We start from the raw sequence: 16,504 nt of genomic DNA on the forward strand, positions 1-16,504 counted from the left end.
CTGTGGCCTCGGCTGTGCTAAGGTCAGGTCAGGGAGACCTTCGCCACAAAAGCCCGCTCATGGCATCTAAAATGACTGTCTCTAGAATACTCTGCCACAACGTGTCTGCCACCCCACGTCCTCCATCCGTGGTTATGCTGTAGTAGCAGGGCATCCCCAGTTGCTTCTGAGGACACCTGGCAATGGGCATAGACTGGCATCCTTTCAGGCGTGGCTCCCAGAGCCATGTCCAGTTCACAGACTGCACACTCATGAGCCACAGAAACACGGTGTCCAAGCGGAAACAACTGTCCCAGAGAAAGCCAGCGAGACCCACTGTGTCCCCATGCTCAGCAACTCCCAGGGAACTGACCACACTGTGAGGGCAGGGGTGGCCAGCCCAGAGGCCGGACACTGGGGACGCAAGCTAGGCTGTCAGAGGCTGGGACATGTCCACCATTCAGGGTGGCTGGGTGCAGGGAGAGCCCAGGACGGAGGTGCCTGTGCCTCAGGACGCAGGATCTGTTCCCCTACTCACAGGTGGTGGCGGCTGTAGCAGGGAGCAGCGTGATGTTTTTGGGAGAGTCCTTCTTGACAGGGGTCGTTGGCACGTCATTTTCCTTCTTGCGTCGTTTGTAAGGGACAAAGAGTCTGACTGGCCCGCTCTGTGGAGAAAGTCCAGTCAGACTCGGGCTCCCAGTGTGCAGCACCTACCCGCCCCCTCCTGTCTCAGCTGTCTGCCCCAAGTCCCCAGCTAGCAGGAAAGACCATCCCCAGGGGCACAAAAGGACGGCATCCACAGCGTGAACCCTGGGAGTGCCCAGGAGGGAGACCAAGTGGCAGAGCAAAGAAGCCAGCTTGTAGTGACAGCCCTCAGCAGCAGCAAAGGCCAGTCCAGGCCGGCATATGAATAACTGCCCAGCACGAGCAAGCCGGTCAGAAGGACAAGCCCAGGACCTCAATGCACCTGAGCCCAGGATACCACCCGCAGATGGTAGTGCCCATCCTGTGCTGTATTCCACCCCCAAGAGAGACAGGGACGAGGATGAGCTCAGAACACACACACTGGGACGACTCATCTCACCGACATGTGAAGGACAATCAACCAAGGCGCTGGTATCCAACCAGACAGACTTACACAACTACCACAGCGCGACAAAAACACACATAACAAAGCCAGCACGACCTCCTCACCTCCACATTGCTGCTACCTCCTCACCTCCACCTCAACAACATCCACGCCTCCTCACCTCCACACCGCCACACCTCACCACCACACCTCTTCACCTCCACACCGCCTCACCTCCACACTGCTACCTCCACACCTCCACAACCTCAACATCCACACCTCACCTCCTGACCACCACACCTCCTGACCTCCACAACCTCAAAAACATCCACGCCTCCTCACCTCCACACCTCCTCACCTCCACACCTCCTCACCTCCACACTGCTGCTACCTCCACACCTCCACAACCTCAACAACATCCACACCTCCTCACCTCCACTTCCTCACCTCCACAAACTCCTCACCTCCACACCCCAACTTCCTCACCTCCACAACCTCCTCACCTCCATACCCTCCTCACCTCCACAACCTCCTCACCTGACCTCCACAACCTCCTCACCTCCACACCTCAACTTCCTCACCTCCACACCTCCTGACCTCCACAACCTCCTCACCTCCTCACCTCCACACCTTCACAACCTCCTCACCTCCACACCTCTACAACCTCTTCACCTCACCTCCTCACCTCCACACCGCCACACTGCTACCTCCACACCTCCGCAACATCAACAACATCCACAGCTCCACACCTCCACACCCTCCTCACCTCCACAATTTCCACACCTCACCTCCACAACCTCCTCCACATCTCACCTCCACACCCTTCTCACCTCCACACCTCCTCACCTCCATACCCTCAGCTCCACAACCTCCTCCTCACCTCCTCAGCTCCACAACCTCCTCACCTCCACACCCTCCTCACCTCCACACCTCCTCACTTCAACTTCCACACCTCACCTCCACAACCTCCTTACCTCCACAACCTCCTCCACATCTCACCTCCACAACCTCCTCCACATCTCCTCACTTCCACAACATCCTCACCTCCACACCTCATCTCCACAACCTCCACACCTCATTTCCACACCTCTTCACTTCCGCACCTCTACAACCTCCTCACCTCCACAATTTCCACACCTCCTCACCTCCACAACCTCCTCACCTCCACAACTCCTCACCTCCACACCCTCCTGACGTCCACACCTCCATACTCTCCTCACCTCCACAACCTCACCTCCATACCCTCACCTCCATAACCTCCTCACCTCCACACCTCCTCACCTCCATACCCTCCTCACCTCCACACCTCCTCACCTCCATACCCTCCTCACCTCCACCACCTCCTCACCTCCACACCCTCCTCACCTCCACCAACTCCTCACCTCCACACCTCTACAACCTCTTCACCTCCACACCTCCACACTTCCTCACCTCCACAACCTCACCTCCACAACTTCCTCACTTCCACAACCTCCTCACTTCCACCACCTCACTTCCACACCTCCTCCTCATCTCCACCACCTCCACAACTCTACAACCTCTTCACCTCACCTCCACCACCTCCTTACCTCCAGAGCTCCTCACCTCCACATCTCCATAACCTATCTCCACACCACTACTACCTCCACACCTCAACATGCACAACCTCTATCTCCATAACCTCTACAACCAGCACAAACTCCACACCTCCACATCCCCCACACCTACCACCTCCACAACTACACAACTGCCACACCTACACATCCTCCATATGTCCACTGCTTCACACCTAGACCACCACCACACATACACCATCTCCACACCTCAATGAGGGGCACAACTCAAGGAAAGGTCTAATAAATATGGGGCCTGCAAAAATGAAGCAGAAGTAAAGTAATGGGACCTAGTAAAATCACCACTCAAGTCAAAGTCAGGAGGAGAGTTTATGTCCCTGTAAGAGATGCGGAAAAAGGATTACTGTTGAGAGCCTGTCAGGTCTCTGACAGAGCTGACCCCTGGCTTAGCTGCTCAACCAGTTACTTTATGCCCTGTGCCACTAGACAATACTTAAACCTGTGGAAATGAGCTGGTGCACCCCACTCCTGCTTGTGATGATGGAGGGACAGTTAGTCACACAGGTCCACTGAGCTATGTGCAGCTGGTCCAGTGTGGATCCTGGACCCAGGAGCATGTTCCCTGAGGCTTCTAGAGTGGGAGAAGGCAGCACTGGGGACAATGGGACTTTGCTTGCATGCTGTCTGACTCTAATACATGGGTGACCAAGTACAAGTCTGTTTCTGTGGATTCTGGGAGCCAGGACAGAGAACTCACAAACAGGGCACTAGACAGACATACCTCATAACGGCTGATTCAGAGGAGGACTGTGAGCCATTAGGGAGAGACAGAGAGCAGGGTGCCATGGGTAGGAAGCACGGAGCTTCATTCCGAAGCTGGGCCCATGGCTGGAGCCCAATGCCTAGCTCAGAGAGCCAGGGAGGAAGTTTGACTCAGCTCTCTGTGTGGTCAAGGTGAGGAACAGTGGTCAGGAGGGAAAAATGTGAGAAGCTGGCCACTGGAGGTGTTTTCTTCATCACTCTCAGCTTCAGAAATGCTGAGAATACTGCGTTTTAATTTTCTAACTCCAGGTCTTTACCTATTTTAATACTTTGTCTTCATGAGCTGTCCTGAATCTTCCATTCTGCTCTCATGTCATCACAGCTTTCTTTTATTTTTGCTAAGATTTTCCATCCGAGAACATGGTACGTCCTTCCTTCCCGTTAGTTCTGTGTTGTTGTTATGTGCCATCGAGTCACCTGTGACTCATAGCGACCAGATGTTTAGCAGCTCAGGACACTGCCCTGTCCTGAGCCAGCCTCAATGACTCCAACACATCTACTCCCAGAACCCCACTTATTTTATCAATCCATCATATGGGGTCGTCTTCTCCTGCGCTGTCTCTCCACCCTTACAAGCATGATGTCCTTCTCTAAGGACTGGTCTCTCTTGGCCAAGTGCCCAAAGTATATAAGACAAAGCTTCAAAGTCCTAGCCTCCAAGAAGAAACTTGGTTTCACCCTCTCCAAGACAGGCCTATTTGTTTTCTTGGCCGTCCACAGTATGTTCAAGAATCTTCTCCACAACTCAAAGGCATCAATTCTTCTGTCATCCTTAGTCATTGACCAGATCTCTGATGCATAGTAAGTAACTGCAAAGACCAGATCTTCTAATAATTAGTCAAACTAGTAATCAATTAGTAAAATACAGAGATCTCATTATGTATCCATTAAGTTAACTATGTTGTTGTTCTTGTTGTTATGTTCCGTCAAGTCGCTTACAACTCACAGTGACCCTATGTACAAGAGCCCTAAACTCTGCTCTATCCTGTGCCAACCTGTCTCTGACACACCTGCTCCCATTACCTTTGATCACTGAATCCATCCATCTCATCGAGGGTCTTCCTTTCCTGCGCTGTTCCTCCACCCTCCCAAATATGATGTCCCTCTCCAAGGATTGGTCCCAAGGAATGTCAGACGAAGCTTCAGTATCCTTGCCTCCAAGGAGCAGCTCAGTTTCACCCTCTCCGGGGTGAACCTGACTGTTCTAGCAGTCCATGGTATATTCAACACTCTTCTCCAGCACCACAGCTCAAAAGCATCAATTCTCTACCATCCCTAGTCATTGTCTAGCTCTCTGATACACAGCACGCAACTGCAAAGACTATGACCCGGATCAGTCACACTTTGTCCCCAGCAACTGATGTCATTGCTCTTCAGTACTCTTGAGAGGTCCCTGGCAGCTGACTTTCCCAATGCAATTCATCTCTTAATTTCCTGGCTACTGACTGTGGAACCATGCAAACTAAAGCTGTGAATAATCCCAATCTCTTCACCATCCATACTGATGCTGCCAATTGGCCCATTGGTGAGAATCTTTGTTTTCTTGATGTTGAGCTTCAATCCATATTGAAGGCTGAAGTCCCTGACCTTCGGCAGCAGGCTCTTCAGGTCCTCCTCAGTTTCAGCAAGCAGGGTTGTGTCATCCGCATAATGCAGGTTGCTGATGATTCTTCCTCACATAGCCCAGTGTCCCGGATGATCTGTTCTGCATACAGATTGAAAAGGTATGGAGACAAAAATACATTCCTGAAGGACGCCCTTCCCCATTTTAAACCATGCAGTGTCTCCTTCCTCTGTTCTGATGACTGTCTCTTGGTTCAAGTATAGACTTCTCATAAGCACAATCAAATGTTCTGGGATTCCCATTCTTCTCAGTCTGCTACAGTTTGTTGTGATCCATATAGTCAAAAACCTTTGCATAGTCAATGAAGCACAGACAGACATTTTTCTGGTACTCTCTGCCAGGATCCATCTAACATTAGCTATAATATCCCTCGTACCATGGCCTCTTCTAAACCCAGCCTGCACATCTGGCAGTTCTCAACTGACGTTTTGTTCCAGTCATTTTTGGGTAATTTTCAGCAGAATCTTGCTTGCATGTGATATTAATGATATTGTTTGATAATGTCTGCACTCTGTGGGTCACCTTTCTTTGGAATGGGAATAAATATCAATTCCTACCAGTCAGTTGGCCAGGTGGCTGTCCTCTAGATTTCTTGGCACAACTTAGTGAGCACATCCAGGGCATCATCTGTGTGTTGAAATATATCAATTGGTGTGCCGTCAACTCCTGGAGCCTTGATTTTTGTCAATTCTTTCAGAGCAGCCTAAATTTCCTCCTTCATCACCACAGGCTCTTGTTCATATGTCATTTCATGAAATTCTTCTGTGTCAGCCAATTCCTTCTGGTACATACTCTGTATACTTCTTCCATCTTCTTTTAATGTTTCTTGGATAATTTAACATTCTGCCCAAAGCATCTTTAAGTATTGCCACTCTTGGCTTGAATTTGTTCTTCAATTCCTTTAGCTTAAGAAATGCTGAGTGAGTTCAGCCCTTTTGATTTTCCGACTCTAGCTCTTTGCACATTTCATTATAATACCTTGCCTTGTCTTCCTGAGCTGCCCTTTGAAATTTTCTAGAATGTCCTATACTTATGTAGTAGCCAACAGTAAAGGAAAGTGTAATGAGACTCTTACGGTCACACATTAAAATCAACGCAGCACTGCTGAAAACTATAAAGCAACATATATTCATGTATAAGAAAACTTTTATTTCCTTTGAAGCACACAGAAACTCGTTTTGCATAAGGTCAGAACTGACCCATTGCTGACTCTCCAGGGGGTTTTCAGAGCCAATAAATCACATGTGAGGAGACAAGACCACCTACCTAGTTCTCACAGAGCAGTGGGAGGATTTGAACTATGTGCTTTTGGGATTGCAGAACATCTTCTTCTGGCTTTTCTTTAATAGTGAAAATATTTCCTAGTATATTTTTCTGTAGCAGAACTCTACTTGAACAACGTATCACAGGAAGAACATTTTAGCGGAACTGATGGAGAAGCCTCTTCTTTATCTTGACTCGCGAAGAAAAGCACCGGTGACCACTTTCTGGCGGATCTCAAGCTTGCGTCAGGCACTCCCACCACAGCTGAGGCATCAGCTCGCTCGAAGAAGCAATTACTGGGATGCATATCAGTTTAAATTCCAGCTCTCCAACACTTGTTGTTTACTAAGACATTACTCTTCCAAAAAGAAGGATGTTAGTGTGTCCACATCAGGCTAATCGGCCTTCCCCAATGCTAGTAATCTTTTTAACATCTTCTTGTTCCCCTGAACACAATCAGAACACAGCACATTATCATCTAGTTCTGGAGATGGAAAAACAACACAGGCAGGTGGAAGTAAGAGTGAGATCCTCTCTCTAGGACTGTGTGGCACCAGACGTGAGCTGAGTGGAACTGCCGGAGAGCCCAGCCATCTACGTCTGCGGGGACACCTCTGCCATAAACCACACATCTTCTACCAGCCAAGAGTTTCGACCAAAAGGTCTCAGCTGCAATAGGAATGTGACATGAGTTCGCGTCCATAGGCTAAGGAGAAATTCTTGCACAGAAAGCCAGTATGGCCTCCTGCACTGAAGAGACCACTTCAAGCGTACGTGTCATTTCCTCTGTATCTACAGTTCTGGAGCTTTCCTGACGCCTCCGTCTCTTGGTCCTGCTTTTCCTCAAGTGTGAACACAACATGGCCTCTGGAGTGACAGGAACATTTGATCAGGGTCAGTGCTGGTCTGGACTCACATAGCTCTGGTCCCTGCCCACTGGTACTCAGGTTTCCATGCTGGCATGTGTCACACGTGTCCCAATGAATCTCAGTGACTGGGGGCAAAACATCCAGCAGAGGAGAGGCCAGCGCTGTGCCACTGGATCTTTCTCGGCTGGGTCTGACTGTCCATCTATTTGAGAAGGAACTTTATTGCGGCTCCTAAGCCCTTCAGGTTGACGTCGGCCACTGGAGGAACACAAGGTGCTGCTGTGCCTCCTTCTGTCCCTCTTTTACCAGACACAATGGAACAGCCGGACTTCCGTGCACTAAGTGTGTGTTAAAGAAGCTGCCACTTGCAGATGCCACTTCCGAGAACTCATGGGAAGAGAACACGGGCAGCACTCTTTGTGCAGCACACCTTCCTAAGACACGGCCACCACTTTACAGGAGGCACAGTAACGCTTCTCTACAGGGTGACCTAGTATTTAACATGCTGGGCTCATAACCAAAAGGTTAACGGCTCGAATCTACCAGTGACTTTGAGGGACCAAGACGGGCAGTCCCCTCTCACAAAGCCTGACAGCCTGAAGCTGAGGGAGGGCCACACTGAGCTGGGCTGGACTCAATCAAATGGTAGTGAACAGTAGTGGACGACAGCCGATGTGCGAGTTTTGGGTAGAATTTTTATGGTAAACTGCTTCAAATTGCAAATTTCTGTTGTAATGATGATAACAAATGTCAGTATCTAGTTTTGGGGTTAAAGGCAATACCACAGGGGCTTTCTGTGACCGTAAACTTTGTCCTTTGACGTGCTTTGCACAAACACTGACAAGCTGGTCCCATGGGCAGCACCAGCTGTCACGTCCTAGTCTGAAAGCAGAAATCTGACTGAGAGAGGAGCTAACTGGTGAGTGGAAAGAGCAGATGACCAAGGAGGCCAGCCTGAGAGAAGTGGACACCAGAAGGCAGGGCCGGCCCTCCTGTGGCCTTCCCCACGCCCAGCTCCCAGCCCAGGCAGCCTCCTGACTACTTACTAAGGTCATGTCATCACAGCAGGCCGCACAGGTGCAGGATGCAGCGTGAGGATTCAGGATCCCGTCCTGAAATTGCAAAGCCACACCATCAGAAGCCTTCATCACCATTGCTGGGTACAGGTTTTCAGTCAGATTACTCCCATCCATCCACCACTCGTGAGGATCAACATTCTGAAAATAAAGCCTCCTTCCAGAAGGCTCTCCCTCACTCCCATCTGTTCTCCAGTGCTGCTGAGAGCACAGCCCACTGAGCTTCCTTCCCAGGACACTCAGAGACCCACGGGTACCAATTCACCAGCACCAGAAAGCAGACTGGAGATGGTAACAGGACCGTCACACTCTCCCTCAGAAGCACAGCGACGACCCGACTCAATGCCGTCTGGCCCGTGTCTTCACACTGCACTCACTTCCCACACGTGCCCTCAGAGCTCACACCAGCTGGGACTGGGGCAGCATGGGGGACATGGCTTTTCCCACGACAGTCCTGTGACCAAGTGACCGGCAGGACAATGCAACAAACTGTACAGAGCTCCCCAACAGCCTTGGACAGCCTGCCATTCTGCCCAGCTTCAAGGGAGCCATCCCAGAGATGGAAGGGGGCCAGTAAAGAAGAAATGACAGCAGAATGCACCCCGACCTGGGACAGAGAGAGCTCTAATGCTGGAGACAGGGTCATGGCTGTAGGGTGGGCAACAGAGGCAGGAGACAGGCAGCTTCCTGGGCAAATAGCACACCTCTGGACAAGAGTCTGGCACAATGGGTACCTCCTGCCACCTGAGCAGTGACTCTGGGGAGGGTACAGTGGGGCGTCTCCAGCACCTGTCAGCAGAATTGGGCTTCTTGGCAGTAGGGTGCTCTGGGCACTTGTTGGAGGAGCTAAAGAATTCTGTGACACTTAGCCAAGCAGGATAAAGGCTGAACCAAGGGACCCAGGGCCAGGGAGAGATGTGTGTGTGGACGCAGCTCCCTGACAGAAAAACTGGATCCAAAGCCATGCCTGACTCTGACCTGTGTCCTCTTCCCTAACGAGCCATGGTGTGTCATGAGTCTGAGTGGACAGTGCAGTGGACACTGAGTAGGAGGGAAGGGACAGGGCCCTCTGAGAGGGACGGTGGTGTCAGAATGAGCAGAAAGGTTGGGGAGTGGACTCAGCCTTGACCTTTACACTGAGCCCCTCCTCCCTCGGGACACACTGCCCCTGCACCTTCTGTCAGGGCTCCAGTCTGCTTTCACCATGGGCTGCTGGCCTCAGTGGACCCGGGGCCTGCTCCAGCACTCAGCACATGACACCTAGGCCCACCTGGATGAGGCACTGCAGCGGGCGTCCTGCATAGCGGATGCTTCTTTTCCAGTCCTTGCTGCTGGCTCTTCCTGCCATGGCTTCAAATTCCGTCGGGCTATACCAGTTTTCCCCCTGCTTGATGCAGCGGCCTCGACCGCCTGGAACAGCATAGGGTGGAGAGACCCCATGGTGCCCACTGAGACCCGTGTGCTGAGGCCAGAGCAGGCTTCACGCCCCTCACCTGCTCAGACAGACTGGGCTCCTGGCCAGAACCTCATCCTCCCTGCGCCAGGGCTGGCCCTCCCGGCCCCCCAGGCACCATATGTCTGCTGCTTCATTCTTAGGTCATCCTCAGAGCAGCCTGGCATTCCATACCCTCACTTCTAGGCTCAAAGACTTGTGCTAGCCCACCTGGAATGTGGCACTGCTTCCGCAGAGGACCACCGAGAAGGCCAGCCACCAAGTCAACACACAGGGTGAATCCCACCTAGGGAGTGAGCCTTGGACCCTCACCTGCAGGCTCACCTTCACCTGAGTCATGCCCACCTGAGTGATACCCTCACCCAAGTCACACAGCTTCACCAGAGATGCACCTTCACCAGAGACACCCCACCCCCACCCAGAGACACATTCACCCAGGGACATCGCTCACCCAAGCCACACAGATTCACCAGAGACCCCTTCCCCTAAAGACACCCCTCCCCCAGGCATACCCCACCCCCCAGCCCAGCTCTCACCTGGGCCCAGCCCTCACCTGAGCCCAGCCCTCACCTGGGCCCAGCCCTCACCTGGGCCCAGCCCTCACCTGAGCCCAGCCCTCACCTGAGCCCAGCCTGCTCTTGTAGAGTGTACCACTGATGTTCCGGCAACGCACGGGGAGCTCGCTGTCATACACCGAGGGGTCCCAGTTATACTTGGTCCCACTTTTCTCTTGGCCAGGAGCCAATGGGGCTGGAGGGGACTGAGGACCTGGACCAAGCACGCGAGCAATGAGAACCACCAGAGCAGAGGCCAGCAACAGCCCCAGCTTCCTCCTCAATCCACTAACAACTGCTGCTACTCCAAACCTCCGCCCCACCCTGAAAACTAACTCCCAAAACAAACCCTCAGGAAGGCATGCCATCTGCTACCTGGGGTGAGAGGGGCCGCAGCGCCCTTCAGCCCGGTGGTCTCCACAATGCTCCCATCCGTGTGGACGACAATCAGAGTGGCCTTCTCAGTGTTGAGACTGTCCCCAATCTGAAGGGCTGTCCTGCCCGACTGCAGGGGAAGAATACAGCTTTAGAGGCAGCTCAGCGACCACACACTGGGGTCAACACAGCAGAAAGTGGCGGACTCTGTACAGGGACCTGATCATCAAGAGGCGGCCCAGCCAGACTGAAAACTGGACACCATGTGACAGCGCGCGGTCAGCTGGCCTGTGCAGCATGCTCCAAGACTGGCCGTGACCCCAAGACAGGCCTGCACCCCAAGTGGCCCTGCAAAGCTGCAGGTCTCACAGAGGGTGTCCTGACCAGCTTGACCACCAGTGCTACTGTCCAGCCTAGGAAAGCCTCCATGTCCCCACGTCGACATGTCCACAAATGAACCTCCATGTGCTCACATGCCAACTTGTGGCCAGGGGTCCCCGCAACAGCTGTGACTCTGGGCTTGTCTTGCACTTCCCTGTGACCCAGACAGAACCCACTGACCCACTCCTCGTTCCCCGTCCCCCCTCCTCTCCCCATGCTCCTCACCTCCCACCCAGGGAAGCCTCTCCACCACCCCACCCCACACACCCTCTAACAGCCTCACCCAACTGCACCCTACCCCACCCTACACTCCCTACGATACCCCACCCCAACCCTACACTCCCTGTGACCACCCTCCCCAAACCCCACTCCCTGACCCCAACCCCACCCTAGCCCACATATATACACACACTCCCCATCACGCCCCTCCCCCGACCCCACCCTACCACACACAACACACACAACAAATACACTCTCTCCCCATCACGCTCCTCCCCATGATGCCTCTGGAGTCAGGAAACAACATTCAGGCTCCAGGACCTCATTCACATGAGGGTAGGGGGTGGACCAGATGGCCTCTGGGCCACGTCCAAATGCAGCATTCTGGGGCTCTCTCCTGCCTCCACTGACAGGGTCAAACCACCCTGGGCCAGGGACAGGGTGACCTTCTTCCATCTTCAAACACCGCCTTCCCATGGGCCCAGACAGACACAGCCCTGGAGAGAGAGACTCTCATTCTCACAATGCCCTCAGTTCCACAGTCGCCTCGCAGAGGTGCACATGGCCCAGGTGGCTGTTGTTCAGTGCCATCAAGTATGACTCTCAGTGACCCTCAGAACAACAGATCTGAGCCCTGTTTGACCCTGAGCCATCCTCGCAGTCCTGGGCACACCTGAGTCCACAGCCACAGCCATCAGCACATGGAAAGGTGCCTGACATTGTCAGCCACCCATGAAGGAAGGAAAGACCACCACAGGAGGCCGTGCCACACCCACAAGGCCATGCAGGTTCTGAACACCTGCAGCCACTGGAGTCCTCAGCGCCGCTGCCCAAGCTCTTCCTGTGCTGGGCAGGTGACTCTGGGTGACCCGTCCACACTGCTCTCGGGCTGCCTACAGACCTGTCCTACCCTCCTGACCTTCACAAGCAGAGTCAACCACACACCCACCAGCAGAACAGAGCACTGTTCCAAACATCACCCCGCAGCCTGACCGGTCACCTCTCAACACACACACAAACACACACACACACAGAGTGAGGGGCCACCTGTGCCACACCTGCCTCCCAACGGGAGGTGGCACTGCACCTCCTATGGCAGCAGTACTAGGAGACTGCCACCAAGCCAGGACGGGGCAACGGGGCTCGGCCATGGGCATCTTACCAGAACGTGTCCTGAGATGGAGGCTGCGTTCGCCACCGACGTGGTGAAGACGTTGTCGGCGGAAGCGCCCACATTGGCCACTGTCACCGTGGTCACCTCTGCAGAAGAATGCAGCCAGCTCAGCAGGTGAGCCCAGCCAGGCCCCGGAGCCCCTGACCCCAGCTCTTTGTACGCAGGCCACACCTCAGGACCTGTGCTCAGGGAGGCAGGCTCTGCCCACCAGGCCCCCAGGCCCACCAACTGGAGCGGTTGAGTCCCACACCACTGGACTCTGGCACACAAGAGCTCACCTGCACGGCCCATCCTGATGCTTCCCCTTTGGAAGCCTTTCCTCTGGCCTCTGGACCAACATTCTAGAAGGCTCCTTGCCTACAAGGACCCCAAGCCCAGAGTACACCCTCGAGGCTGTCCAGTGGAGGGAGTCCTGCCAGGCTGATACCCCAGAGCTCCTGCTGTGGGAACCACTGGCTGCAGGGCCAGGGACCCACCTCGCCCAGCACCTGCTCAGGGTGGCGGTAGGAGGGGAGAAGCAAGGTCGGTCCAGTTCTGTCTGTCCACCTGAGGAGCGGGTTCAGCCATCCCGGGGGGAGGGGGGGGGAGGGGTGCGGTCAGAAGGTAACACCCTCAGCTACTGACACCAGAAGTTAAAGACTACTTCCTCCTAGCAGCGTAGTCTGAGAAATGCCTCAGTGAGCATGCTAACTGTCATAGGCTGAATCCATGTCCCCTCAAAACACATGCGTGCAAGGACATCACGTGGAAGCTCCATAAAGACCCCCATGACCTGGTGAAAAGATCGAGGGTGAAGAGCAGCACCCCTACTCCCCCACAGTCCAAAGCACCCAGGGGAACAGGGAGTGTAAACAGTAACACTTGTTATCTCAGCAAAGGTGAAAAGGGGAGGGAAAGGAGCCCGGGGTGTCAGTGCCACCAACAGTGGACCTCCGTCCCTGCACAACGAGATGTTGCGACTTCGGGGAAGGCCAGACCACAGCGGGGTCTCCAGGGAACACCAGGCCTGCAGAAAACAGGATTTCCCTCCACCACCAACAGAGACACAGCGTTCTCCCAGAGTTTGGATCCTGGTAAGAAGCTACACTCCAATCCCAAAAGGGTACCCACAAGGACTGAAGTACTGATCCAGCAGCAGCCCGGCAGAAGGATGGGCACTCTCCCCATGTCACCGTCTCTGAATACCCAGGGAAGGCAGGCTGTGAGTCAGTTCAACTCGATGGTACACAACAACAGCTTCCTATTCTCTGTGGCTTACTGGTAAAGAACTATACTATCAACCAAAAGGACCAAAAGGTATGTGGTTCAAATCCACCAGCTGCCCTACAGGAGAAAGATGGGCAATCTCTCGTGATTTCCTGCCCCTGAAAGCCTGCTGGAAAGTCAGCTATGAGTTGGTTCCAACTCAACAGTACACAACAACATACTCAAGGCTGTCAGGAGCTGCGCTGTCAACCCAAAAGCACATGGTTCGAATCCACCAGCTGCTACACAGGAGATGGGATACGCAGTCTCCACCTATGGGATTTACTACCTCAGCAAATCCCCTGGAGAATCGAGTTCCTACCTGACGGCACCCATCAGACAACAACAAAATAAGAGAGCTCTGGCCGTGTAGCAAGCGCAAGGGCATTCCTCTTCGGAAGTTCAAATCCTGCAGTGGCTGTGAGAAAGACAGGCAACCTCCTCTACAACCCAATGGAGCGTCAGCTCTGAGTCTGTCTGACTCCACAGCAATGGATTTGAGGTTCTGAATTTGAACTACAAGAGAACACATTTCTGCTTGCTAACGCCATCACTTGGCAACATCAGTTACTGTGGCAATGCTGTTGCGACAATGTTGTTCCTCACTGTCAAGTTTGAACTGACTCATGGCTGACCCTCCAGTGAGAAGCAACAAACCGCACAGGAGGAAAGTGTCTTTCTTCATGGTGTATCCGAACCATCTGCCTTTAGGTTGGCAGTACAGCACCTTGCCCACTATACGTCCGAGCTCTCCTCACAGCACCACTTTTGTGGTGTACCGCTGAGTCGGAACTGACCCATTGCTGACCCACCCTCCAGAGGGTTTTCAGAGTTTAATCACATGGGAGGGGACTGCCCATCCTCTCCCACAGGGCAGCTGGAGGAGGCAAACAGTATGCCTTTGGGATGGCAGTGTATCACCAGCTGGCAACCAGCACTGGGGAGCTAAAACACTAACCTATATCAGCCCTGCCCATCCCAGGCCAGGGTTGAGGGACACCACCTACCTAGATCTGCTCAGTGCCCCCTGAGGACAGCACCTCCAGGGTGACAGCCAGCCAGATGGCATGTTCCCAGGAGGATGACCAGACACAGGAACCCCAGACTGCCCCACAACACAAACTCAGATCCCACCTGGGCCCTGGAGGCATTCTGGGTGACCAGACCACACCCCTCATCCACCCTCGGGCCCCTCCAGGGCACCACCATGTCTGACCGTCCTGTGTCACCACAGTCAGATGCACAGGGAAAGTGTGTGGGGTAGGAGGTCCCACAGCTGGTACCTGGGGCTGGGCTGCTTATGCAGGGCAGATGCATGGAGCAGTGACTGGAGACAGGTGTGCCAATTAGAGAGGACTGAAAAGGTCATAGCAGGCAGGTGTGCAAACAGGGCAGGGTGGGGCTGATCACTTGGGAAAGGTGTTAGGGACCAGCTGTGTACGGTGGTCATACAGGATAAATGTGGACAGGCATCCGGGCAGGGCCGCTCCCCCAAGGCAGGTGTGCAGGCAGGAGGGACTGGGGGACAGGTGTGCTGGGCAGGTGTGCAGGCAGGAGGGACTGGACCTGGGGGACAGGTGTGCTGGGCAGGTGTGCAGGCAGGAGGGACTGGGGGACAGGTGTGCAGGGCAGGTGTGCAGGCAGGAGGGACTGAGGGACAGGTGTACAGGGCAGGTGTGCAGACAGGGGGGACTGGGGGGCAGGTGTGCAGGCAGGAGGGACTGGGGACAGGTGTGCAGGCAGGGGGGACTGGGGGACAGGTGTGCAGGCAGGAGGGACTGGACTTGGGGGACAGGTGTGCAGACAGGAGGGACTAGGGGACAGGTGTGCAGACAGGAGGGACTGGACTGGAGGACAGGTGTGCAGGGCAGGTGTGCAGGACAGAGGGACTGGACTGGGGACAGTTGTGCAGGCAGGAGGGACTGGAGGACAGGTGTGCAGACAGGAGGGACTGGACTGGAGGACAGGTGTGCAGGACAGAGGGACTGGACTGGGGACAGGTGTGCAGGCAGGAGGGACTGGAGGACAGGTGTGCAGGGCAGGTGTGCAGGACAGAGGGACTGGACTGGGGACAGATGTGTAGGCAGGAGGGACTGGGGGACAGGTGTGCAGGGCAGGTGTGCAGGACAGAGGGACTGGACTGGGGACAGGTGTGCAGGCAGGAGGGACTGGACTGGAGGACAGGTGTGCAAGGCAGGTGTGCAGGCAGGAGGGACTAGGCCTGGAGGACAGGTGTGCAGGCAGGAGGGACTGGGGGACAGGTGTGCAGGGCAGGAGGGACTGGAGGACAGGTGTGCAGGCAGGAGGGACTGGGGACAGGTGTGCAGGCAGGAGGGACTGGACTTGGGGGACAGGTGTGCAGGCAGGAGGGACTGGAGGACAGGTGTGCAGGGCAGGTGTGCAGGCAGAAGGGACTGAACTTGGGGGACAGGTGTGCAAGCAGGAGGGACTGGAGGACAGGTGTGCAGGCAGGAGGGACTGGGGACAGGTGTGCAGGCAGGAGGGAGTGAGGGACAGGTGTGCAGGCAGGAGGAAGTGAGGGACAGATGTGTAGGCAGGAGGGACTGGACTGGGGGACAGGTGTGCAGAGAGAAGGGACTGGACTTGGGGGACAGGTGTGCATGCAGGAGGGACTGGACTTGGGGGACAGGTGTGCAGGCAGGAGGGACTGGGGGACAGGTGTGCAGGCAGGACGGACTGGACTTGGGGGACAGGTGTGCAGGGCAGATGTGCAGGCAGGAGGGAGTGAGGGACAGGTGTGCAGGCAGGAGGGACTGGACTGGAGGACAGGTGTGCAGGGCAGATGTGCAGGCAGGAGGGACTGGACTGGAGGACAGGTGTGCAGGCA

General features: G+C 54.6%; 2 protein-coding genes across 2 annotated transcripts in view; one reads left to right on the forward strand and one right to left on the reverse strand.

Annotated features, from left to right (window-relative positions):
• The window catches only part of DEAF1 (DEAF1 transcription factor), a 44,710-nt gene that overhangs the window by 27,340 nt on the left and 866 nt on the right, over window positions 1–16,504 (reverse strand). The window contains exons 2-7 of the mRNA XM_006893197.1: window positions 12,400–12,497; window positions 10,638–10,767; window positions 10,330–10,476; window positions 9,526–9,665; window positions 8,226–8,291; window positions 518–644 (exon numbers count right to left, since the gene is read on the reverse strand). Coding sequence (XP_006893259.1) covers window positions 518–644; window positions 8,226–8,291; window positions 9,526–9,665; window positions 10,330–10,476; window positions 10,638–10,767; window positions 12,400–12,497 — 708 coding nt within the window. The remainder of the gene's footprint in view (window positions 1–517; window positions 645–8,225; window positions 8,292–9,525; window positions 9,666–10,329; window positions 10,477–10,637; window positions 10,768–12,399; window positions 12,498–16,504) is intronic.
• Window positions 886–2,304, forward strand: LOC102843706 (leucine-rich repeat extensin-like protein 2-like). Its single transcript, XM_006893331.1, has 2 exons — window positions 886–973; window positions 1,790–2,304. The coding sequence occupies exons 1-2, from the start codon at window positions 886–888 to the stop codon at window positions 2,302–2,304; spliced, it is 603 nt and encodes a 200-aa protein (XP_006893393.1).

The sequence above is a fragment of the Elephantulus edwardii genome, unplaced genomic scaffold, assembly GCF_000299155.1.
Source record: "Elephantulus edwardii isolate Elephantulus edwardi_28Jun2011 unplaced genomic scaffold, EleEdw1.0 scaffold00126, whole genome shotgun sequence".
Classification (NCBI taxonomy): domain Eukaryota; kingdom Metazoa; phylum Chordata; class Mammalia; order Macroscelidea; family Macroscelididae; genus Elephantulus; species Elephantulus edwardii.

Bases quoted from the DNA above. Each gene is read 5' to 3' on its own strand.
- LOC102843706 (XM_006893331.1), top strand. From the start codon at position 886: ATGAATAACTGCCCAGCACGAGCAAGCCGGTCAGAAGGACAAGCCCAG. The intron at 974-1,789 runs GTAGTGCCCATC...CAACATCCACAG, and splicing joins CAGGATACCACCCGCAGATG to CTCCACACCTCCACACCCTC.